Raw genomic sequence first — 27,443 nt, 5'->3', positions numbered from 1 at the left:
ATAGAATCGAACCAAAGACTGTATTATTTATGTAACTCCAATAATCATATTGGCAATGAATTCCATTATTTACTTGAATGCAATACCATTACAGACCTAAAAAAGTTTCATTGATACCATATATTACACAAGACCAAAAACTATTAAATTTAATACGTTTATGTCCAACGATTATCGTAATAACAGTATTTACAGGAAACTGTATGCTCTTTAAGGATACATTTCAACAGTTTTAATGTATATTTCCTGTATAGTTTTCAATACATTAAAATATTATCTGTTTTCCCTATGCTCAAATGTTCGTGTGTGTAGCTCTATTTGTAAATATTCTCTCCATTTAAATGAAAAAGTCTGCTATATAATATGTTACCCCTTCATCTATCTATCTACCAATGTATTTGTGTGTAACTGTTGCTCATACTATATATATATATATATATATATATATATATATATATATATATATATATATATATATATATATATACTAGATGTGACAAGAATCATTTGAAATATATAAACTTTCCATTAAAGTTCTATTTCATTAGTAGATAACCTTATTCCAAACCTTGGTTGAATTTAACCGTACATAGCCCATGTATTTCATTCTATACATAGATGGTGACGTCACTACGTTATTATCACCTCTTTACTAAAACGCATCACATTCCCCTAGGGGGAATTATGCTTCCGCCCGAGTAGTTCTACGTAGGAATGAAAATGTTAATAATGAAAGAAAAATCGTTTTTCGGCGTAAGCTGCATAAGCCAGCTTTTCACCTTAGCCTGACCTTTGTAAGTGTCCAATAAAATTCCAATAAAATTTCCCGCGGCTAGGTACGAATGAATACACTTCATTTATTCCATTGGCTGATTTGAGTATACCACCAGAACATTGGAAACATATCCGCGTCTTTGTAACACTGTTTTACTGTATGAAACAATTTTATCTCGAATGAAAAGGCTTAATAGATAGAACAGTTTTACACTCAATTCTCGACATCAATACAGTTTGTGCGTACACCTTTTATTTTCAGAGTATTACCAGCGCAAGAGCGTTTATACTTAAAAGGCTATGTTCTCATATTTAGTACTTACTTCCTTATTCCTGTCAACATGTTAACATGTAAAAGTATAAAGAGCAATGGAAGCGAGGCCTCACTTTAAAGCATTGCATTTCAACCCGCGAGGTATATCGGGTCAATTCGCGGACATTCAGAGTTTATATACAGGTCATCACCGGAGTTGGCGGCCAGTAAAATAATCGTTATATAATAAAGACGCTATCCGTGAACTAGGTGACCTGGAATTTTCTTTAGACCAGAAATATGTTAAATGAAGATATTCAGCAATATAATTATGGTATGTAAATAATAGATTCTTAATGTGTTTTCAACAATACAATGATAAATATTATTGTTGATAAATTTAACAATAATTATTCGTCCATATTGCCTAATGTACTAAAGTGATATTATGAGCATGTAACAGTTTATAGGTGTCTATCGCAACCGTTGATTATTTTTGATGTTTCTACTTCATATACACTTATATTAATTTAATGCAGCATCATCATACTAAAACAATATACCAGAAAGAGAAAAATAATGCATTTGAATATCAACCGTACTTTCGTTTGACAACTGATCATGCGTTTACGAGTTGAACCTAAATTTAGTTTTAGTGCAGATTTGTTCATACGACACAAAGACACGAAATTGTTTTACGGATCATTTCAGCTTACAGGACTGGGTGGGTCACGTAAGAATATCGAATATAAAATATATTTTTATAAACAACTGGTAGCAAGGTGAGTTGCAGATAATTAATCAGTAACCACATTTTAACTAACTATTTTGACCTGTTAATTCTTTTCAGCTCAATTCAACAGTGCAAAATGCCCATAATATTACTTTAAAGGGGCCTTTTCACAGATTTTGGCATTTTTTAACTTATTCATTAAATGCTTTATATCGATAAATGTAAACATTGGATCGTAAAAGCTCCAGTAAAAAATCAAGAATAAAATTTAAAAAAGGAAAAGAACATTGTCCGGACCAGGTTTCGAACCAGTGACCCCTGGAGTCCTGCCAGAGTCCTGAAGTAAAAACGCTTTAGCCTACTGAGCTATTCCGCCGAATACACATACGTGTAGTATTTTATACCTTATATAAGCAATCTTCGTAGTTTCACAAAATTTAACGACAAAAACAGAACTCTCCAAATTATTCAATCGTTTCGCGTTGCAACGCTTTATAACTTTTAGGTTTTAAAATCGTCAAAACATGCATATAATTGCTATATTAGACCATGGTTAATGTTCAGCATTACTGTTTCCTCACAAATATCATAACTAAAACGAAAATTTGCGAATCTGAAACAACTTTTTTCAATTTTGTCAATTTACCAAAGCGTGAAAAGATCCCTTTAAGCATTAGCACGATGATAATTGATACTGTTAATAATCGAATCAAATAGCAATGCCCGACAAACCACTAAAACAGGTTTGTTCGAAGAACGCGCCTATAAATACGGATACTTCTCGTGTGGCCGGTTGACTCATATGTTTAAATTTCACTTCCATTCTTCTTTTGGTTTTCTGTTTTGTATCTATAGGTTTATAACCAGCAATATGTTATAATGTAAAATAAGCCGCGAAAACTCCCCGTAACATCCCGTACTGCGTGTGATGCAGCTAAGAACTGCACAGAAAAAGACATTCGCTATCCTTGATCTCATTCATTAAACTATTTACGCCGTATATCTTTTTTAAAGATATTTCTTGTTTATTGTGTGTTTAAAACGGAATGTTGTGCAAAAAAACGTTTTTTAATTATTTTAAATGTCAGTAAGACCGGTGTGTACACAATGTATGTATCAAAGATCTATTTATATACCATATTAATAGATCTTTGTATGTATTTACATTTGTATAATATCACATGTACGCGTCTTTCAATTTCGTGTAAATACGACTTGAGGGTTAGACAGAAGTCACTGATCCTTGCCATATGACCGTCGTTATTTTGTTCACTAATTCGATAATTGTGATAATCCAAATAAAATGTTGAAAATGCGATAACCGGTATTTTGTGTTTTCCCACTACTGTCATGTATTATGTTTTATAGTATGTACATTACTTGATTCTGTATACTCACTTACTGTTCACAAGACCTTTTGATATGTCTATTATAGTATGGTTAAGACCGACGATGTACAAGTCGTAATAAATATCTGTTCTGCTCTGTTGTGATAAAAATCATAAACAGGACTCAACGAGTTCAACCCCGTTGTTCTCATTGGGGTATCTTACTGATGACTTCATATATTTTCACACTTTTTGTTTATGGTTTACTTGTCATGTATCACAGCTGCGGTCTATAGGATGTTAATAAATCATTAACATCGAAGATATCGGAACTTTAGCGCAGCATACAAATAAAGCCCAACACTTTTATATAAGTAATACAGCTGATATATTGGTCGTACTGTTGATGTTTTAGTTAATTTTCTTTGTTACACTGATATTCAGCTTAAAACTCAGATATAACATTCCACATTGTCGATGTAAACGTTATAGAGAGTGTAATTTCTTCATGGTCGTTACTACGTACTTTACCAATTATTGTTAAATGCAGTTTGAAAATGTATACCCCAATGGTCATTATTGGGGCTTTGATAACATACTGGACTCCGATCTACCATCTTTGTTGTCCAATAATGACCTGCTAACGTCTACTAACACAATGGCAATAATAGCCTATTGAGATTAACAACGTGACCAATCGGTTTAATGTAACCAGACCTCAATATTACCTAAGCGGACTGTTGTGCTGTGGAATTAACATTTTGGATTGCTTGTCAAACATTTAGTTCGTGTTAATAAAGAGCGATGATTGACGTGCAATACCGTGGTCACGATTCGATGGTGTACAGTCTACGATTGCAACGTAGTCCTTACCGCAGTCGTGTTTGCTGGTGAATGACGGTTTTAAAAGGTTTATAACGATTTTTAACGCACTATTTTGACAACAATTACGTTCAGGTTATTTTACTCTTTGAAAGACGAATTGGATATAGACATATCTACGTGAAAATAGGAACATGTCTTAATATTCTTCAACGAAGAGTCCACATCGACACACATTCATCCGCTATGTCGAAAGCCGTGCAAAGCCTTTCGCGGGATATAAATAAAAGCTTTGTGTACATAAATATATTCTTAAATACCCAAATTGATAATACAAACTTATATGATGGATCTATTCGTGAAAGTATGACCTACAAAGTCAGTTGTTGAGTTGACGTGAAAACGTTGCACATATGGATGGGATACAGCACACGTCTTATCACAGCAGCCGACAAAGTAAAGGAAGATGGAAGAATCAACTGTTTGATCCACATGCTGATAGATATCGCGAACACGGAGCGGGATTCGAACGCCCATCAGATTGTCAAAGACAATTCACCTTTATGGATTTGAACGCCCATCGCTTCTATAATGGGAAGTTTTTATACAAGCGACCGTGTGATGGTCTACACATATCGGTTAGTGGTGTGAATAAATGTATTCTTCATATTACATGCTTGCCATTAATGGCGGTGGGTGGATGGATGAGTAGATGGGTAGATTGGTAGATGGATGGATGGGTAGATGGATGCATGGGTAGATGGGTAGATGGATAGATGGATGGATGGGTAGATGGGTAGATGGATGGATGGGTAGATGGATGGATGGGTAGATGGATGCATGGGTAGATGGGTAAATGGGTAGATGGATGGATGGGTAGACGGATGGATGGGTAGATGGATGGATGGGTAGATGGGTAGATGGATGGATGGGTACATGGGTAGATGGGTAGATGGATGGATGGGTAGATGGATGGATAGGTAGATGGATGGATGGGTAGATGGATGGATGGGTAGATGGATGGATGGGTAGATGGGTAGATGGATGGATGTGTAGATGGGTAGATGGATGGATGGATGGATGGATGGATGGATGGATGGATGGATGGATGGATGGATGGATGGATGGATGGATGGATGGATGGATTGACGGACGGACGGACGGTTGGATTCATGGATGGATAGGTGGGTCGGTGGGGATTCAGTTTGGTGGATGGATGGATGGGCGGCCAAATGGATGAACGGACGGACGGATTGATGGTTGGATGGATGGATCGGTTGGGGTTTGGTTAGGTTGGATGGATGGTTTTGTGTGTTTTGTTGAGAGGGTTTGAGTGAGTGGGCTTTTGATGGGTGTGTTTGAATGGGTGTGATGGATGGGTTGGTTGGTGGGTGGATGGGTGAATGGATGGATGAATGGGTGTTATGGAGAAATTATTCAAGTACCAGTAACGAGTGCGTCTCACCCCACTGACCAATGCATAACGTATTCTAATCTCCTTTAATGTGTTTTCTTTATCATTTTATGTATGCCAACGAATAGGGCATCGTCTTCGCCAATACTCGGGTTATGCCGACGTACACTTTAGTCAAAATAGATAATTTATTCGACTTATTTGACCACACATTTAAGCGAATGAGCGCAATTGCAATAATTCGGCCAAGTTTTTGCTCTTTGCTGTTGATGTGATTTTAACATTACGAAAAAAGTTTTTGTCGTAAAAAATACATAATAAGTTTGAACAACAAAAACAAAACAACAACACCAACAACATTGACGACAACAACAACAACACTTTCCCTTTGAAAGTCGGATGTGGGTTAAATTGACATAAATGTGTGGCAAATGCGAAGAAGAGCTGATAAATTTGTTTTAGCCTTATATACATGTGATTGTACTTCTAGGACGGTGACAAGAGATCTTATAGAAATGGCGGTCATAACAGTGACATCGGCGGCTCCGTGGACTCCAAGGGAAAAAAGAAGAGCTTTCGGCGCCTCCTGAGTCGCTTCGCCGAGAAGACGTCAATGGTGGGAGTCCCCTACATCAACAACGCCAAGCTCTGGTGGGCGAAGCTGATCTGGTGTTTCCTGCTCCTGTGTGCCTTGGGGGCGATGAGCCTGCACCTATGGTATCTCATAGACCAGTTCTTTTCATGGCCTACTGTTACCAAGGTGGAGCTCGGATTCTCGGATCTTCGCTTTCCGCGGATAACTGTTTGTAACGTGAATGTTTTGCATAAAGGGAGACTGAATCATTATGCTGGTGCAGATAAACTGAAAGAGTTAGTGGACAAGTTAAAACCTGAGAATGTTGCACCGAATCAATATGACCCAGATTGGGACCCCTATGGAAATACCGGAACAACGCCTGGCAACAAAGACCCAACGCAAGGAACTTCGAATGGTAACCAAAGTCCAACGCAAAGCGCTCCAACTGTTCATCAAGGCCGAACGCAAAGAACTCCAACTGGTAACCAAGGGTCAACGCAAAGTGCTCCAACTGGTAACCTAGGCCACACGCAAAGACAAGGGACGCAAACAGACGTAACTGAAACGTCGCAAAACGAAGCTGTTCCAAACCAGGTACATTATGTTCAAATATTTTATACAAGATATGCTTAAATATACATATTTTTTACCTTGTGTCTTCTTTTAGATTAAAAAAAAAGTGTTTATGTGTATTTTTTTCTTCGGTTGTTTGTGATGTTTTCTTTACAAAAAATCATTATAAATAAAGATGCATTGCATAAGGTGGGTAGAAACAACTGATCTGGATTATCAAAGTTGTATGTGTTTCCATTTATGTTCAAATATGTGAAGAAAATCGTTGTTGGGGGCTAATTCTTTTTCAATTTGAATATTAATTTAATTGATAAAATGAATAATTGAATACATGATAAACCAGATCATAGTAGGTGTTTGTTTTCTGTATTTCATGCTTAATATGAAATATTTCATTCATTAATATTTCCTCTGCTATTTTGAAGGTATTTACCGATAAACCGATGTCTAAGCAAGACAGTGTAACATTTTATTATTGTTTCTCTAGAAAGTTTGTCACTTGGTTCCACAGGGTTTGAATATGCTTACACTCCCAGAAAAGGTGTTGTTTAAAAATGTTCACTACATTTATCACGTAGATTTGTGTTGGATTGGTTGCACTTTAAAAGACATTTATTTGTAGCTTTGATTCTTTGGATGTATTTATATTGAAAATTTTCCTGTGTGCTATCAGTAGTTGCTTTATTTGGCATGTTAAATATTTGTTTCAAAATTAAATTCATTTTCTCGAAAAAAAATTTGCCATTTGAATTGAGCTTTGGAGGTTTCTGCAGGGTTTTAAATTTGACGTGTGTACAATGATTTATTCGTCTGTTGTTGTTTTTTTGCAGTTATGTTAATAATTATAATAGGTACGTGTATGAACTGCTATGCAAAATATCATTTTGTTGTGAGACATGTATCTAAAAGCAAGACTAAGTAAAATGTTGCTTTTTTTAACAGTTGAGACGCGTTCTGAGAAAACTGGGGTTTACGCACGTGCGTAAAGTGTCGTCCCAGATTAGCCTGTGCAGTCCGCATAGGCTAATCAGGGACGACACTTTCCGCTTTTATGGTATTTTTAGTTTCAAGAAAGTCCATCCTTACCGAAAATCAATTTTAGGCGGAAAATGTCGTCCCTGATTAGCATTTGTGGACTGCAAGGCTAATCTGGGATGACACTTTACGCACATGCATTAAGCCCAGTTTTCTCAGAACAATGCTTATTTATTATTTCCGTTTCGGTCCCGTCTTTCAGCGTCGTAAGCGGCTTGTGGACACGTACGGGGATATTGATCCAAGCAAGTACGATCCGAACAAGCCGCCATCACCGCCACCGCTGCACAACGAGTACGACGGCGAGAAGGACTCACAGGAAGAGATCGAACTCGCCTTTAGAACACTGTACATGAACATCCGCAGGTGAGTTATCTTACACGCGTGAATAGAAATTTGGTTTTATTTATGTGTCTGGTTTCGAGATAAAGTTAGTTTAAAATTAAAAAAAAATGAGCATGAATATTATAATAATGCGGGAAATCGTTCAATAACATATATGCCTTTAGTTTCTAGAAGTGCAATGGGTGTACAAGGGTATTAATGGGTGTAATTTTAATTCGTGGCCAATTCATTAGTTGCATTCCACTGCGTTTATTCTATATGGTCATGTTGTTATGTATTGTTGCGAGAACTGGCATGAATGATCCTATGTGATTAATAAATGGTGTATACTTTCAGGAATGAACGTGTCCGACTCGGACACAACATCACCGACATGTTGCTAAGCTGTACATTTAACGGCAGGGTCTGTGATGCTGGGTTAGTACGGAGAAATAAAAGGACTGGGATACAAACGTGCTACAAACGTGATCATGGTGATCTGTTCATTACAGGAACGTCACATTTGTCACAAAATCACACGTTTTTAACTCCGTAAAACCCTTTACACACATTACACAGCTGCTTTACAAAACCGCTCAGGTAGTCACAAATTTGAAATACATAGTGAAAAGTTTAATCCACAAACTTGAAGACACATATGTTTGTCCCAGTCTAACGTGTGTCGCACAAACTCGTAGTCACATATGCAAGTCAGAGCAAAACGTATGACGCACACACTTGTACAAATTGTAGCCATATATTTTAGTCACAGTCAAACGTGCGACGCATATACTAGTAGTCAGAAAATGAGGCTCAAAGACAAATGTTTACTCTGATATTCTTGTAAATAAAACACATTCAAATGTAAAAGCACAAACTCGTAGTCACTTATTTATAGCAATTCATAACCTATGACAAACACACACGCACGCACGCACAAACAGACTCACATATACAATTTAACGAGTTTCGCAAATAAAACCACGTTGTTTGCGTATTGCAAAATTAAAAGCATTCATGATAATAATCATTATATCATTTTCATGCAAAAACCAATATCGCGTTTTAGCAATACTTGTTTATAGCAATAGTTCTTGTAAACAAAAGTTCTATAAAGCAGTACCTTTTTTAGCAATATATTTTGCAAGCAATAGAATTCATCCCCACGTTATCTCTGCAGGATGTTCAGACTCCACGGCACTCCCGAGTACGGTAACTGCTGGACATTGGACAATGACAAGTTTACCGTGATGACACCTGGACCGGAAGGAGGTATGCTCAAGCTTCAATTAACAAGCATAACTGTCCCACTATTGCGAATGAACTAACTTACTTAAATCTAAATCGGACTAGTTCGCCGAAAACAAGTGAATGTATTATATGAAGGAATTAGTTCTTATCAATGTAAAAGGCGTTTATTTTACTGTAAAATATGAAATGCATGTTCCATAGATATTTTATTTATAGCGAAAGGGTCAAACATAATATTCTACGTTTGGAAACTTGCAGTGTTCTTACTCGAAGAGGTTCAGTGACATCACTAATGTTTATTTTTCTAACGGAATGATACACAAGAAATATTGGACATGCTGTACTAATTTCTCTCTGAAAGATAGAAATAAATTGAATTTAAATTGAATATACCCCCAAATGTGTCAAGATATATTCGGTGTTCAAAGGCTTTCCAGTTAATAATTGCCACGATGTATTTCTACCAACTGCGTGTCTATGTCCCCAGTCTCACAGGAACAGGGAGTGGGGAAGGGGGTCTTTAAGAGAAAAGCATAAAAGATTTTCGTCTGCCCATTCGTCGGATTTTGTTTCGTGCAAGTACTGCTACTAGAATGATGAAGCTATACTAACTTACTAACCCGCAGGATGAATGAAGTTTTCAGGCAAAATTGGAAATGTGGAATGAGTCTTATTTCCGGAAGAGGGGAGGCAGTGATGTCGAATAATCATGGAAGCAGCATTGACCATTTCTTTTTCTTTTTATTTATTGATAGTTTATATCGTTTGAGACAGCACTATATTTACACCGACAGGTCTGAAACTCGTTTTGTATATGGAGTCCATGGAGTACCTACAGGGGATCACGACCGGATACGGAGCCCGTATACAGGTCCACGAGCCGGGAACCTACCCGTACCCCGTGCACGAGGGAATGCACGTGCCCGCATCCATGGAAACATCCATAGGGCTCAAACTGGTACGGTCTTCTTTCGGGTTGTCTATCAAAATATCTCTAAACATGGATCAACAAACTATTCGCAGATTTCCCATAATAAAAATATCAATTACTCAAGAAATTATCAAAACATGTCAGTGAAACTGTTTACATGTATGCAATATGACTTGCATTGTAGATCTGGTTGTTTTATCCTTGACAAAGCAGTAACTCGAAAACGAACGACATATTAAAATGAAATTTAATACATATATGTATGCATCATATTAATATTAAATAGGGTTTAGTAGGTGTGGTCATAGCCATCGTTACTCAAATAGGAAAACGAACTAATTATTAATTGATATGTTGACATGAAACTTAATATATAGATATCGGATTTCAGACCAATATATTTCCTATATCGTTTTGGAGAAAATATATAGTATAACTTAACTATAAGGTACTAGATTGCATACTTACATAATACATGTATGTGTATTAGCATTCCTCATATCTAACCATAAATACAATTTTCATTCTCCAAAATATTTTGTTTATGCTACACATTTGAAAAGGCTGTGTAGTAAGGAGGCATAATTGGGTTTTTTTGGACAAATATTTGGTTTTAACTTGTTTTAGTTTTAAATGCCTAACTGTTCGTTTGCACATATGTCTTGACCCATTATAATGCGCTGAACGGAACGATAACAGTAATAATTTAAATTGACAAACCTAGTAATATTCATCATTCCTAAATACTTAGTTTTAGTAAAGGCTGCTAACCGTTTACTTAATTGAATTAATAATGTTATGAGTGCAACGGTAATGTTTCAACCTACACGAACGTCACGCACATCTAATGGCCATACATTCGATGTAGTTGGTTAATCATTATTGTATAGTAGCAATTATAGGCCTCCAATGGCCTTCATTTTGCATATCAAAGTTTCACAGTTCAATTAGAATAAACCGACCCTCGTTTGATCGTTTCAGTTCTGCTCAATTAATGTAACCCCCGCGCCAACTTTAACGTCTGTGTGTGAAGTGGGATGGGTAATGGTTTATAAAAGTAAAATGAAAATTCAGTATCAATCTATGTTATCTCTTGCCTTAGGGAGGTGGGGAGTATTGGTCAGTGGCGACTGTGGTGATCGTATTGACATTTTGATTGACATTTTCGAGCGTATATCCCGTGCGAAAAAGAGTCGTTTATTAAGTAAGGTGTGTAAACACATCACATTTATTAACAATTTGTTAAATATATAGAAAATGCGCCTTGAATAGTATTAACCCATTTATTCCTAACGTCTAGAAAGAAGACCTTTGCAAACAGCGTAGACCCAGATGATCATGCGGCGTCTCATCAGGGTCTGCGCTGCTTGCTTAAAGGAATTTCTGTAAGAAATATTCTAAATATAGAAATACATATACTTGACATCCCTAATTTTGGAAATAAATTGATCCAATTTAGAAGGATGGGAGAGTCCACTAGGCATAAATGGGTAAAAATACCCACAGTAAATTATCTACATGTCTTGTGGCTATTTGATAAGATGTTGAAACGGCCGTGCCAGCGACTTATTCATAAATATTTGCTAAGCAAAAACTGTTCAGAAATCGGTTTTGATAGGCATCTTGTCGATAAAATACAATGAACTGCATTTAAATAGATGATTTTAATACGTTTTTCGTTATAAAACTGTACATTTTTGTACACGAGATAAGTCTAGAGTAAATCGAGTAAATATCATTTTTTCGAACCAACCACTGTTTCTACATGTTTCATTTGAACCAATCACTTTCAAACGTAAACATATCTACATCCATTTTTTACATGTACACGGAATAGTTTTCAGTGAAATAAACGATCACCAACCAATACTTAATTGTGACTGATTCGTCTGTCAAGAACTCGTATTTCATAACAGGACTTTTTGTGAAGGATTCGTTCTTTTAAGTTTGAGATAAGATCCCCTTGTCACCTCTTAATAACAGCTGTACGCCATTAGGCGAACGGCTGTTCTAAAGCAATCCACTACTGCTGAATATTTAGCATTTCCTAATTGTCTTTTAAAACGTGCGCTCACGTCAGTTATCTATGTCTAACGTATTGGTAGCATACTATATATAGTGTGGGTTCCGACGACGACCATCTTGGGCGTTTTCGCCATCTTTTACAACAAGTCATCTAACATTGGTTATTTAAAATGTGCTGATCGCAATTTATCACCAACAATCTACAGAGAAACATACACTTTCTAATTGCACGTGAAAAAGAAGGTATCGATCTTTTGCCTACGTGAGAGTGTGTGCATATGGGAAAATGTAATCACCAAGAAATTAATATTCTTAAATACTTTCTGTAAATAAATAATTGTTCCTCGATACCATTTCAATATTAAAAGAGAAATTAATAATATAAGAGTAGTCATGTAATAGAGTTGCTTTTTATGACACTTCTATAACACTGTAACAGTATTCTTATGTCCGTCAAAGTATACATGTTTCGCATGATAATGCAGAAATGCATTATACATACCATGGTTGTTTGAAGGCCTCATTGAAAATAAGATTGCCATTGTAAAATTGTTTGCATGACTTTGTATCAATGTGTTGTCTTAATGAGTTACCTGCAGAAAATAAAGAGATTTTTATTATTATTATTATTATTATTATTATTATTATTATTATTATTATTATTATTATTATTATTATTATTATTATCTTAATAGATTTTGAATCTGCTTTTCTCCATTTATCATTTCATGTTCACATGTTAAAGGTCACGGTTGAACGCCTGAACGGTACGTACGGGGACTGCGAGTGGGGCGCCGACTTCCAGGCCAAGTACGGGGTTAGATACACGAGGCGCTCCTGCTACTCCGCGTGCGTGCTCGAGGATATCGTAAGCACGTGTGGTTGCCATAGCGACGATGCGGAGTACTTTGCACAACGCCTCAACGACTCGCTTGGGAGATGTGAATCCAAAAACGGTAGGGCGCATGTGTGCATTTACCGTTACGTTTTCAAAAACGTGTTTTTATGTAGCGTGTATATATGTAGAAATGTTTAATTACCTATTTAAGGTTTAAAATTAATATAATATTTAAAATTTGTTTATTTTACCTGCGCAGATAGAAGTGTTAAGTGAAAAAATGACAAACCTAACTAAAGGACACACTACTCAGTACATTTTGCCATAATAAATAAGATTTATTGAATAGATAAGTAACGCGCATAAATATCATGTCTTATGTAACTCGGTCTTTTCAATTTATGTTTACCAATAAAAAAAGTTCCAAAAGAAACTTTGTTTTCTTTTTTATTTTCGGTGATGTTTTTAAAACGAGATAAGACGAAAACCCTGGTGCCTACTGATTTGGGTCGTCGTGCTACATATATCTTAAAGGTGTTATATAATGGTCGGTTAAACAAACAATCTTTACTTGTCTTATTACGATTTAAGTTGAAAACCTTTTCGTAATTACGTTAATTTATATGTTTAAAGATATTTTGGGACACCAAAACATTAAACAATGAACTTTAGTATGTCGTTTCCACACCCCAACCCTTCAATATCCAGCTTTGATGTGAATGTTGTGATTTTCAGAGACGGCGTGTCAGGCCGGGGTAGAACGTCGCTATGAGACGATGGTGTCAGTGTGTCCATGCCCGAACCCGTGCAAGTAAGTACAACAATGCTTGCAATTTACAACAGCAACAGTTGTACTAGTTTTGAGGGTAAAACTCCTTAATGGACGTGCGTAAATTGTCGCCCCCGGGGCAGCCTGCATTGTCCGCTAATGAAATCAAATGCGACACTTAAAACTATTCAGCCTATATTAGATTTATACTTGAAACAGAACAATCACACTGGCACGTTTTGCACACTCATAACATGCCCACGCTGCCCTTGACATTTCTGATAAATCAATGTGCTCGCTAATACTCTCGTGTACTTAACAGTGCATATTCCCATGTTAAAACCTATCATGATGTTATGTTCTTGTGCCTATAATATATTTATCTTTGGTTTTGTTTGATTTTTGTTCACAGCGAGACAGTATACGTGAAGAGTGTGAGTCAAAGACAGTGGCCCACCGATGACTACGCAGTAAGTTCCTATATACGGTAAAAACTCATTAATAGGAATATTTTTAATTGCCGGTTTATTGTTTAAATTTGTAAAAATATCATTTATTTATAAACATAGAATTTATATTCTGTATCTAATTCGGCAAGTTGTAATTTAGTGGCTGAATATTCTTGTGGAGACTTTGATGAGGTTTATTCAGTGTGTAGATATTGTCTCTCCTTTGCATGGACAGTGCATTGAATATTTGTTTTCTGCGGCTTGTATACAAAAGTGTCAATTAAAAAAGTTAAAAATTGACTCGAATTACCTTCCTTGTTGTAGAAAAACGATACAGTCGTCTCCCTTATATTGCAAAGAGTATTGCGATTTTATAATCACCTATTTATGGTAGAAAAAAAACAACACTAATGATTATCATTGTCTTGCCTGTAACAGAGACATATAATAAACACTTGCATTATAAAAATAAATAAATAAACGTTATCCGTGGATCCTACGAACTGTGACAAAACGGTCATTGTGTATGATTTTCAGGAACAAATATAGGGAAAAGGGTAAAACAAAGAGAGTGGTGTGGTTTAATAGATCTAAATTAATGCAGATTTTTTTGGATCATGCAGAAAGCACGCAAAATGGGGTAAACCCATTCCGCATCAACCTCTTTCCGTGCGGCCTTGCCGCTGTGCCTGGACAAATTAAAATAGAAATTAGAAATGCTTTTTATCCCATTTCCGTTTGTTACGAAAGTTCTGCCGTTAAGCCTTCAAATTGCATCCCGTTTATTAAATAGAGCATTGCTGTAAAGGCTTCTACTCGCTCATCTTTTATCAAGGAGAGTCAAGTCGCAAAGGTTTCTTACCCCGCTCCCTTTTATAAAGATAGCACTAATGTAAAAGCTTCTCATTTCCCCCTTGTATTAAAGAAAATGCCGCTGTAAACCCTTCTAATCGCCTCCTTTTTCATGAAAGAGAGTACTGCTGCAAGGGGTGTGTGAGATGGATTTGGAGAAATGCAAGAACCTGCGGATGTTGATAAACGACGAACGGGCTTTAAGGTAAAAAGCAGATATAATGTCGAAGTAAATTGTTTATTGTCTTTTGTATTTGTATGATAATTGTCGTTTACGGGTTCTTATAAGCTTAAAGTGTCCGTTCAAGCAGTTTTCGTATCTTTTACTGTTTCTTTTTATTTTGATTGGTTGCTGTTGGCAACAGCATTTTTGCATTAAAACGGCGATATGTTAATAACATACTGACACTTGTCCTGCTTGAAGTGTTTTGTCGGCCTATGCTTACTGATATTAATTGCCTTCTACATAATATATATATATATATATATATATATATATATATATATATATATATATATATATATATATATATATATATATATATATATATATATATATATATATATATATATATATATATATATGGGTGTGAGCAAAAGGGCTCAGAAATATTTTCATGAACAATCCCACAAAATATTACGAACACATGTTTTAAATTGTCGTTTGTGCGTTTAAAACTGTATTCAGCTGATACATTCATCTAGATGGTTGAGGAAAGAACAATTAACATCCTTATACCAGTCCAAGGTTATTAGTTTTGAAACTCTGGCTAAGATTAGCTAGAAAAACAAAAACACTTTCTCGGTCAAAGAAGTCGCTGAACGGCGAAAAGTTATGAACATCCATATTTGTTAAATGTACACAAATAATACATATAAAAAACAAACAAACATTCTTGTAAAGGTATGATAACAAATGAACGATTCAAATAAATGAATTATGCTTAAATCATATGTTCTTGGTAGCAACATTAAAAAGAAAGGTTAAAAAGATACTCGCTTTCTAAAATAAAGAATGTGTGAAATCTTTAGGAAATATGATTGATGACGTTCGACTGCATTTATTTCAGTAACAGTTTTCTGAGACTGAACATCTACTATGAAGATTTGAACTACGAGATGATAAAGGAGTACCCTGAAATTGAGGTGAGAGCCGTTAAAATGAATATCCATTATTTTTGAAAACTCGGTAAATAAAATCATTATGTCTGATCATGCATTGTTTTTCTGAATAAATATTTTTTTATCTATAACCTAGTTTAAAGGACGAGTAAAATTAGCACGTACCAATAATATATATCACAAAAGTATCACGACTAGTGCGTTAGTTTTGTTCTATATGGAAAAATAATAAAAAGATTGCGAATATGCGTTTATTTGAAATTCGCTGCAAATACTTGTATGTGCGCCCTTCACGTGCACCAAAACACCAGAATGATATGGCAGCATGCGTTGTGTATAGTATGTTAGAATCTTAATATCTCAACTCAGTCACTTTTCCAACACTAATCCTGGCGTCCATTGTTATTGTCCCGTGTAGTGGCAACAGTTCCTGTCGGACGTGGGTGGCGCCATTGGTCTGTGGATCGGCCTTTCCATTCTTAGTCTCTGTGAGGTCGCGCAGCTCCTTGTCGAACTCTGCAACTTTGTCGCCAGCAAGGCCGCCGGGGAGTACCGCCGATCCCGGAAGCACCGCCGGAAACAGGACCACTCGACGAGCTCTGCTAATGATCAACGTAATAACAGCGACCTTTCTCGGCGTTGAACAGTATTACAGGTTACACATGCGCAAATAATACCCTTCTTTGTTCTAAATGTAGAGTTTAGTGTTTGATGTCAATTTTTACAAGAATCAAGCTACTTTTCAACATATCACCGTTCATTGCTGGAAAGATAAGGCCATAGCCTTTTAAAAAACTGAATACAAATTTCAATGCATTGTAACTTGATATATTTAAATTATAAATTACACATCGGCACTCAGTGGCATGGAGACCTCCGTTTTTAGCAGAACCATGTTCATTTTGAAGGAACTTCCATTAAACAAAAAATCCATAAATGCAGAAAGTATCGTCCATGATTAGCCTGTGCAGTCCACGCAGGCTAATCAATGAAGAAACTTGACGCACAAACTGTAAGCACCGTTTTACCAGAGCGAGGCTAATACATGTATATAGCTTCAAATTGATACCATAACATATAATTTAAACCTTAGTTCTCTGCATCATGCACCTAACCTGGGGGTTCTTATTATCAAACTGATACCATGTACAATTTGTGTTCAGGCTGCGCATTTGTAACCATAATTAATGTGACAGAAAACTAAACCAATCGTCAATCACTTCTGGCGGCCAGTATAGTCGCAGAGACTGCAAACGCGGATTCGATAACAAGCGATGGGACACGTTGTTCGTTTTAAAATAAACTGACGGACACTTGAAAAGAACGTCTTTTGGTGTTAAATATAACAGCTACATTTATGCCATCTGACACACCATGAACTTGTGTGTTTGTTTTGTTTTTGTTTGCAGACGATAGTGTTAATATGAAGCCATTATGGCGTATTTCTCGCATGTATTATTTAATGTATGACATTGTCTTTCAACGTGTATTGTACGACTATAAACTCATCGCCCGTAATCATGGTAGTTAACCCATTTATGCCTAGCGTCTAGAAAAAAGGCCTTGGCAAACAGCGTAGACCCAGATGAGACGCCGCATGATGCGGCGTCTCATCAGGGTCTGCGCCATTTGCATAAAGGATTTTCTGTAAGAAATATTCTAAATATAGAAATAAATATACTAGACATCCCTAATGTTGGAAATAAATTGATCCAATTTAGAAGGATGGGAGAGTCCACTAGGCATAAATGGGTTAAAGAAATAATGCACAGTCCGTAATTAAAGAAATAATGCACATGAACAGTCGCTGGTTTACGGGATCTCCTATCATTTTTATATTGATTTGTTTTGTGTAATGCATTTTATATTGACGCTTGATCATTTTTTGTGTTGAATTCATTAATATGCGTTTATATTAGCTTAATTGCAGATTGTATGTGCATTTTCGACGTCATTGTATGTTTGTATAATTATGTCGTATGAATGCATTGATACTTTACATTATCAGGTACCCTTGTCAATTTCATTATTTCTGTTTACAGAAATGTTCTTATACTCAAATTACTTGCAATGTACTTTTGTGCTACAACTCATATTTTGTGTTCAATAGAATTATGCGCATGTAAACAGCTGCATGCATGCAAAATGTATATACATGTTTAAAGGTTTCCTAGTTGTATGAACCAGATTTCAGAACTATGGGTCATCTTCCCAGTTTGACATCGGTCAATAAAAAGATGTAAGGTCACGGTGGCGTAGTGAATATGGCGACCGTCAAGCGATCACATTCCATCTCACTCTGGATGCGTTGTAAAGATCTTCTCTTTCAGACACCAAGTATATGTTCTAACCACGAACCGGACTCGATATTGTCTTAATAAGCATAAGGCTTTCGGTAAAAAATCGAGCTGAAATAAATATATTAAAACAAAAAAAAATATGTAAAGCTTACCCATATCTCCATGTCGATACATTGCATATATACCGTCTGGTACACAGGTTCTGCACTTCATATTACTACACTGTGATCAGTGATCAGTATTTGAGTCTAACGTGAAAATTATAATCTTGACGGGTCATTCGTATCAGTATATAATGTTAAAACAATGTACATAACGTAATTTAATAAGCTTGATTTAATAAATGCCATGCAACAAATAAAGGAATAATACGTGAGGCAATAGTAAACACAGTCATTTGATAAATTTAAGTTTTACGAAATTTGACCTGTGAATCATTATATATGTTCACAATTGACATTCATAGGCCACATGTCTCATTCTTATAAATACCACTTGTTTTATTTTCACCGCTCTTTACATAATATTATGTTAACACAAACACATGTTAAAATGTCTTTGAAAAAAAAAAGATATACGGTGTTGAAGTTTGTAAAAAGGTAATCCTTTATATCAATCAAATCAAATATCGCGGATATTTTCTTCGCTGCATCACACCCATATCATTTACTGATGCTTTGTGCCAGTTTTGTTGACCCTACACCATTATAAGACTCTTTTAATAATGCATCTATAAATAAAATACAGATATTCTGTGTCAAAACTGCAGAAAAGGGACACCATAAAACCACACAGCCCCTGTATCACATGTGCAGAAATAATAATTACGACGGACGACCTATGGTATGAATGTTATCTTGAATGTTTCGCCCGGATGATAAAAGCTTTATATGAGTCAACTGTTAGCGTAAGCCCGATTTATACCGCGGGATTCCAAAACTAGCTATGAGCCGATTGGTAAACAACCTGACCGCGTTATCTGGGATTTCGGGTCGACTCGATTGATTCTGATTTTTGAAAAGAATGCCCTTGCCAACACGGTTGTTGTGAGCTACTCACTTGCCCGTTACATCAGCATTACCAATTGCAAAAAAATAGAGTTATGAACTGCTAAAGTTCTCGAAATTAATATCTAATTATGCTAGTTACGCCACATGCCTTTTACTTTTAATAAAAATGGTCACAGTTTATAGTATTGTTATTCAACCAAGTTAAGAGTATTAATCAAACAGGTGCATTATAGAATGTGGATAGTGTTCTAATGAAAGTAGCCCAATATAGTGATGAATATAGGTTACACAACGTTGTCAACGCATAATGGAGCTTTTTGAAGTACTGCAACTAATTTTCGTCATAGTTTTAATAATAATATGTGCCTTGTGGATGATGTTATGGCCAGGTAAACCTGACGATCAAATTGGATATGGGCTGAGCAGACGGGGAAAGCATGCTGGGTACATGGCGGGATACATGGCCTCCAAAAAAAGAAATGTAAGTTCACAAACATTTGTTTACTGGAAGACAACTCTTTCTAATTACTTCGTTAGATATTTCCTTGTCATGGTTATCGCCCTTCTGATGTTAAATGCATTTCATAATTGAGTTATAATTGATAAAAGGTATGCCTATTTTCTTTCATTTTCGTTAATGACGTTGAATCATACTTAAGTAATGATCAATAACTAAATAATTATGTTCAGTGATATTGATAATACAGAAGAATGCAGGCGCATCGATGATTAACTTTTGGGTCAAATTGACTTTCGGTTTCTAAATATAGATTTTTTCTTTGAAACTGTTGTAAACAAAGACAGGACGTGCATTTTCTGTGAAGGATTTTTAAAAATGTAAGTTTTTTGTTGTTTTCAAGATCATTATCGCGTTTAAAAACATGCACTGTCATTCGTAGCAGTTTAGCTTTGGTAGATATATACGCGTAACATTGCGATTAATGTAATTTAAGTTATCATAATCATGATAACAATTTCAAAGATTATAATTATGTTCAGAGACCTTTTGCAGACACCCTTTAAAAATAAACATATTTCTTAAAGGGATCTTTTGACGTTTTGGTAAATTGACAAAATTGAAAAAAGTTGTTTCAGATTCGCAAATTTTCGTTTTAGTTATGATATTTGTGAGGAAACAGTATTACTGAACATTTACCATGGTCTAATATAGCCATTATATTTGCATCTTTTAACGATTTTAAACCCTAAAAATTATAAAGCGTTGCAACGCGAAACGATTGAATAATTTGGAGAGATCTGTTGTTAAATTTTGTGACACTACGAAGATTGCTTTTATATAGTATAAAATACATTATATAGGTACAGTCAACTCGCCAACAGAGGGTCACGCCAATAGGGGGTCAATATCGTGTATTTCATGAAAAAGTATAATCAAATAAAAAACAATTGATGCATAGTGTGTCCCTTGAATAAATGTACAATTTTACAAATTTGTGAAAATATGCTCAAACTGTTGATCTGACAGGGGAGATAATGCTGTAAACAGTGATCCTTTATTGGCGATAGTGAGTGTTTTTGTGTACATCATTTTACTATAGGTAATGTTTATTTATTTCCAATGAAACCTTTTTAAATCTGAAATATGGTTAAATGACAGCGTTATAAACTTTTTATTTTATAGTTTTTGTGATCATATGATATTTTTTAATTGCCGTACTTTCATTGGTCATTTTTGCACAAAATCGGAAGTGTACTGCGGCAAAAACATAATACAGAAAAAATGATATAATAGCATTTATTTTTACATCTTGTCATATATACACAAAAGCCAAAAGGACATTAATTCTAATGGAAATATTTAACGTTTTTTGGCATGTGATTCTCTATTGGCAAGTTGATAGTATACTTGGCAGAATAGCCGCGAGGGTTGAAGCGTTTTTACTTCAGGACCTCGGCAGGACTCCAGGGGTCAGTGGTTCGAAAGGTGCTCCAGTCAAAGTTTTTTTTCCTTTTTAAATTTTATTCTTTATTTTTTACTGCAGCTTTTAATATCAAATGTTTACATTTATATAGCATTTAATGAATAACTTCAGAACATGCCAAAATCTGTGAAAAGGCCCCTTTAATGTAGAGCGTTCAAAATTCTTACTAAGATCTGAATTAATTTTGTTAATGTGCAATTAAACACTGCATTCTAATTTAATTAACATAGCATAAGCCCTTGTATAGCTTATATAGCAAATGCATTAAACTAGTGGATGTTCATAAAGTATGCCACGCTCCAGCCTCCAGGTGTGGGGAGGGGGTGTAAGAACGTGACAGTGTTTGACATGGGGGGGGGGTCAGGCCATTTGTGATGTCACACATTTATGAAAAAAATATTTCTAATTTATTTATTATTTCTTTGGTAGAATTTAAAAATAATTTTCAAAAATATTGTGAAACATTTGAATTAGTTTTTATGTCAAAATAAGACGAATTGCGTATGTCTTGAATGTGTTTTTCGAATCTTTAATAGGCACCTTGGCTGGGCCGACTTATTCAATTGGCACAACCTCCCCGCAGATTTCATTAGTAAATGACGAAATAATTTATTGGACTGTTCCATGTTTTAGTTAGTAAAGGGTTGAAAGAAAATCTAAATTATAATTTCGTTTTTATTAGAGGTTAACACATGGATAAAATATTCATACTACCCACCGTAACAAACTTAGTCATAAAAGCCTGAGGCTCGCGGGTTGTTATGAGTGTTGGAAATGCGAGTAAATGCCAGACCTCATGGTGTTGATAAACTTTGGTTACTTGCCTCTTTTAATTAGTTCAAATGGTTATATGTTTACATTCCCAAGCTTTAATAGTGAATTGTGCTTTAGATTAAATTTTTAACAGGTATAATTTAAAAAAAATGTTCGATTCAAACTTCGAAAGTGTGAGTTTGTAATATACTTTAGGGGGTGGGGAGGGGGGGGGGGTCCAATATTTTGTGACAGTTTGTGACAGGGGGGAGGGGGATAAAAATGGTAAAAAAGCGTGACATACTTTATGGACGGCCCCCTATATACTTTGTAATCATTTAAAAATGGACGAACAACACAAACGAAGATGTTTGGGATTAATAGTTTTGCCCCTATTTTTTATATATCGACTTTTTACTTACCGATTTATCTCTCGACATCATGAAGGGGATTCTGGTGTGCTCCTTTCTACAACTTTTAAAAATTGAAGTATAGTGCGCCATTTTGGCAGAAATTATCTTACATCAATGTCACACCTCGTTCTCTCGTTCAACCGGTTTTGCAAATAGGTCCTCTTGATATGTATATTGTAATACTCGTGCACGTTGGCGGACTGCAGACTATTCTTTTTTATTTTAGCTATTTTGAGCATCATTGATGCTGATAAAATCAAAATAGATATGAGAACTGTTTATGAAAAAAAGAAAGATATTTTTGCAAGAATCAGACTTGAAAACATTGATTAAACATCTGGAATATCATGCACAAAATATCCCTTTCCAAAGTTTTAAACATAATAAACAAAAAATAAATAGATTCGTATTAAGGTAAAATATTTATTCAATTAATGAAATGTTGATAATTATGATCATGGTGGTTATGATGATATTGACGAGAAGATACTAAAGTTGAAGTCGACAACACTTACATAATGCCAGATAGTTTTAATAAATTTGCAGAAAGTCCCAACCGTTATTGCCAATCCAAGGATATCGAGCAATAATGGCAAGAAATCTGGCCGTAGAAATTCAGCCCCAGCTGTTACCGAACCATTACAATCGCCATCGAAAGACAATGACCAACATAAAATAAGCAAGAAGAAAAAGACGAACAGGAATATAATCTTTAATCCGCAAGACTTGGAAAATTTAACCGTTCAGAGTGGAACACTCCCTTCTCATCGGCGTGTTCATGAATCGAATTACATCAATGTAGCTGTAAAAGACAAATTATTTGACGGTGATGTACGGACAAGTGATAGACTGAATGTTCCCGCCGATCTCTTTGATGATATTGTAGCCACGCGTGTCAGATCGGATCGTGCTAGCGCCGATGGAATCATAAGCTCAAAGAGCAAGATGGGGAATTTCGGATCTTTGCTAGCGGGAGGAGACAGTGACCAACTAGGCCCGGATTTAACACCGTATAAAGTTCTGGATAATAGCTCGGAACACAGTCTCAAACAAAACTGTAACTTGAAAGGTAATTATGAGAAAGATTCAATCGGCCAAGCGGCTGGAAGTACTGATGACCATTTTCCCGACGAAACTAACAGTCTGCAGAACTCGCATAGTGGAACAGGGCAATCCTTTTTCGAGGAACAACACGTGACATTTAACGACAAAAATGCATACCATGGGTATAGATCAGGGAGTTCTGAAATCGACAATACTGATTTGAAGCAGTTTGCACGGTCGGATCAACGGAAAGTTAACACAGATAGGTATGTTCGTGACAATGGTGCAAGAGACACTATTGCTACCAGCCGGTTGAGTGATCGTAGTACTGGCACATTTCCTGGCCAAGAGCCAGCGGTCACCGACGGTGGTGTTCCTTATAATGGTGCTAGACCCAAAACTTTCGTAAGCGACGCACCTAGAAGAAACAAAATATCAATACCAAACCAACCGCCTGTCACAACCGTTGACGGTGAAAACTCTGACAACAGTGCTAGAGCTGATGTTTTATACAGTTGCGTACCAAAGTCACCAACAGATGATCGCAACAGTGCCCGGACTAGTAGTTGTCAGTCCGACGGAATGTGCGGTCCTTCACGTTCGGATGTACTTACACTTGCACAAGGACCATTGTTCATACCTGCTGTAGTAAATTCTTCACAATTAAGACAGGTAAGTCTTTACGACAAAAACGCCTGGGTTTCTTTCTTTGTCCGTGATATTATGTGAAGTTATTAAATTTGCTAAATTTGTAAAAGAAGCTCTAATTTTAAGAAATACTATTTCTAATGCTGTTACTTAACTTCAAATAGTTACCCTTCTATATGACAAGTATTTTACCTAGTATTTTCGTAACCGTATATGATGCTGCTTATTTTAATTTTATTACTATGTTTATCTCTGTGACATAATCACGGTGCCTATACCACGTGACTTTTTAAGATCTGTGTGGGGAGTAAAATGTCAACAAATGCGCGACGAACGTAAGATTATTATGGATAACTTTTTTAATATGTCATCATTTTCAATGGGATAAAGTGGAGAGCCCGCTCATTCATGAGAGCTTTCTATAGGTATCATGATTTTATAAAACGAATAAGTATTTTTTCAGTAAAGTGCAACCGCGCGTTTGAACGGTTAGAAAAAGGTAGGATCAGTGTGGGGACATTATTTTATTATGACACAGAAACATCACCTCTGGTGAAATTAAGCAATAGACTGTATGGGCGGAGTTTACACTATATCATTTTGCATTCATTTTCAGGTTTCTATTATGTATTTACGAAACAAAATTCAAGAAAAATATTCTTACAGTAATATGATCTGTGTGGTATACGTTTTCAGAAGGATCTGTGTGGTATACTGTTTTAAAGTTTTTCAGTTCTATTCAGTTGTTTTTTAAAAAAAAACGCTTATCAAAAATGTATTTGAAACTGGATTTTTAAATGCGATAGTAAGTAAAACACATAATGGCTATACACTACCCTTGCACCGCTTGCTGAACTTAAACATAACTATTATATACAGGCATGCTATTCAATCCCTATCATAATATTAAAATCTTATAACGGAGCATCTTAAATCGATGACAATCCCATGCCTTCCATAAATAAGTGTTTACGTTATGTTATTGTATTAAATTCCATTTTTATGTGAAGTAATGTATTCTATATATTATTTTTAATATTATATTTGCTTTAAGGTATGGTCCAATGCTCCGACTGCGGAAAAATGTTGAAGACCAGAGCTGGATTATTGCGCCACATTATTTGACACGCTAACTATTACTGCTGTGGGAAAGCATTTCAGGTAAGATTAAATACTTTAAAAATAGTTACATTTTTATACAGTTATACTAACAAAACAGATGAACGGATTTTCGTGAAACAATACAGATATACAATTTATCTCATCACTCAGGTTATCATATATTTTAAAACATCTCAATAATCGTCAAATCGTTGGTAATTTAAAACATAACAAATGCGTGTCATCTGATACTAACATTTTTGAAATAGCGTTCCTTACGCATTGAAATGTCACGTGATAAAAATACCTTTTTTTTCTTCTCAGGATGCCTACAATCTTAGAGGGCTTCAAAGAACGAAGGACCCAAATGTCACATGTGTGTACAGTGCGGCAGGAGCTTTGCGGACAAGTACCTACTCGTGGCTCAAGAGAAAAGTGCAAAAAAGAGGGACTGGTGAAATGTTACCGCTGTGGGTTTTGCAGTTAGGAGTGAGAATTACCTCGAATAGCACGACAAGACCCACATGTCTGACAAGTGTTACAGGTGTGAGGAGTGTTTCAAAACGTACAGACGCAAAACAAACCTCTCAACACGTGAGGACTTCACATAAATCCGTGAATACTGATTAAAAATCATAATAGTTTACAGTTAGTCTGTGTAACTTGAGTATCGTTTTACGTTGTTTTATTCGTTGTTTTATTTTAACTTTACTTTTCAAAATGATTCTTAAGTAATCCGAATTAGATTAGTTTGTTTTGTCTTTCGTGATGTTCGTTTGTGTGTTTCTTTTGAAGTCCTTGTCAAATATTTGTGCAATAATTTGGATTTACGGTATTCATTAATATATCGCATCTGTGATTTGTATTATCGAATCTGTGATTCTTTTTTAACTATTACTTGATTAAAGTTTTGCGATGTTTTTTCGTTGATTTCAATATTAAATACCGCTGTCAAAAGCTAGTTCGATAATCATAAGCAGCTAGAGTTTCTACTAGTAGTAATTTTCACGATTGCTTTACATACTTAACAACCTGCTTATACTTATTCTAGTCCGTGGTAATTGACAGTAAACAATGTATGATATGAGGTTGTGTATACAATACAATACTCCTTAATTAATTCGAAATACGTCTTGACATTCTTCACAGCTGCATCCCCCCACAACACAAGAGTCGTACAAATATAATCATTTAATATAATAATTAACGCTAAAGATAAGCATACACTTTTTACACTGAGTACAACGACATAATTTATAACATGACATTATACAAACACTTGGCGAATGCTTGTCAATATCTATACTTTGTTATAAACTTATGCAACAATATGAATTCCATATATGAAAATAACACACATAAACACACTATATACATATATATATGTATATATATGTTTCTACTATAACCATTATTTTTTTTTTCAGTAAATCATAACGGTTACCTTCGACTTTAAATAACAATAAAATAGAAAATAATGTCGAAAATGTAACATTTTTTGTCGTTTAAAGTTTCTTCATAATGATGCATGTCACTTTGAGCCACGAGTAGGTACTTGTCCGCAAAGCTCCTGCCGCACTGTACACACATGTGACATTTGAGTCCTTCGTTCTTTGAAGCCCTCAAAGATTGAAGGCATCCTGAGAAGAAAAAAAACTATTTTTATCACGTGACATTTCAATGCGTAAGGAACGCTATTTCAAAAATGTTAGTATCAGAGGACACGCGTTCGTTATGTTTTAAATTACCAACGATTTGACGATTATTGAGATGTTTCAAAATATATGATAACCTGAAAGATGAGATATATTGTATATCTGTATTATTTTACGAAAATCCGCTCATCTGTTTTGTTAGTATAACTGTATAAAAATGTAACTATTTTTAAGGTATTTAATCTTAACTGAAATGCTTTCCCACAGCAGTAATAGTTTCCAGAGTTAGCGTATCAAATAATGTGGCGCAATAATCCAGCTCTGGTCTTCAACATTTTTCCGCAGTCGTAGCATTGGACCATACCTTAAAGCAAATATAGTGTTTAAAATAATATATAGAATACATTACTTCACATAAAAATGGAATTTAATACAATAACATAACGTGTACACTTATTTATGGAAGGCATGGGATTGTCGTCGATTTAAGATGCTCCGTTGTAAGA

The 27,443-nt window shown here is 35.4% G+C and overlaps 3 protein-coding genes across 3 annotated transcripts in view; all 3 read left to right on the top strand.

The window, feature by feature from the left end:
- LOC127860496 (helicase with zinc finger domain 2-like) overlaps nucleotides 1–27,443 on the top strand; it is a 268,978-nt gene that overhangs the window by 219,794 nt on the left and 21,741 nt on the right. The gene's annotated exons all lie outside the window — the stretch shown is intronic.
- Nucleotides 4,597–18,389, top strand: LOC127860769 (amiloride-sensitive sodium channel subunit beta-like). Its single transcript, XM_052399046.1, has 12 exons — nucleotides 4,597–4,602; nucleotides 5,815–6,495; nucleotides 7,712–7,875; nucleotides 8,191–8,271; nucleotides 9,014–9,105; nucleotides 9,879–10,042; nucleotides 12,786–12,996; nucleotides 13,614–13,689; nucleotides 14,060–14,117; nucleotides 15,068–15,153; nucleotides 16,019–16,094; nucleotides 16,489–18,389. Exons 1-12 carry the CDS (start codon nucleotides 4,597–4,599, stop codon nucleotides 16,711–16,713), a joined length of 1,920 nt encoding a protein of 639 aa, XP_052255006.1. The 3' UTR covers nucleotides 16,714–18,389.
- LOC127860503 (helicase with zinc finger domain 2-like) overlaps nucleotides 19,249–27,443 on the top strand; it is a 29,936-nt gene continuing 21,741 nt past the window's right edge. The window contains exons 1-2 of the mRNA XM_052398610.1: nucleotides 19,249–19,861; nucleotides 23,036–24,205. Of these exons, the coding sequence (XP_052254570.1) occupies nucleotides 19,688–19,861; nucleotides 23,036–24,205 (1,344 nt within the window). The 5' untranslated portion in view covers nucleotides 19,249–19,687. The remainder of the gene's footprint in view (nucleotides 19,862–23,035; nucleotides 24,206–27,443) is intronic.

Source organism: Dreissena polymorpha, chromosome 15, assembly GCF_020536995.1.
Source record: "Dreissena polymorpha isolate Duluth1 chromosome 15, UMN_Dpol_1.0, whole genome shotgun sequence".
Lineage (NCBI taxonomy): Eukaryota > Metazoa > Mollusca > Bivalvia > Myida > Dreissenidae > Dreissena > Dreissena polymorpha.
Note: the sequence above shows the minus strand (reverse complement) of the source record. Positions and strands in the feature narration are given on the sequence as shown.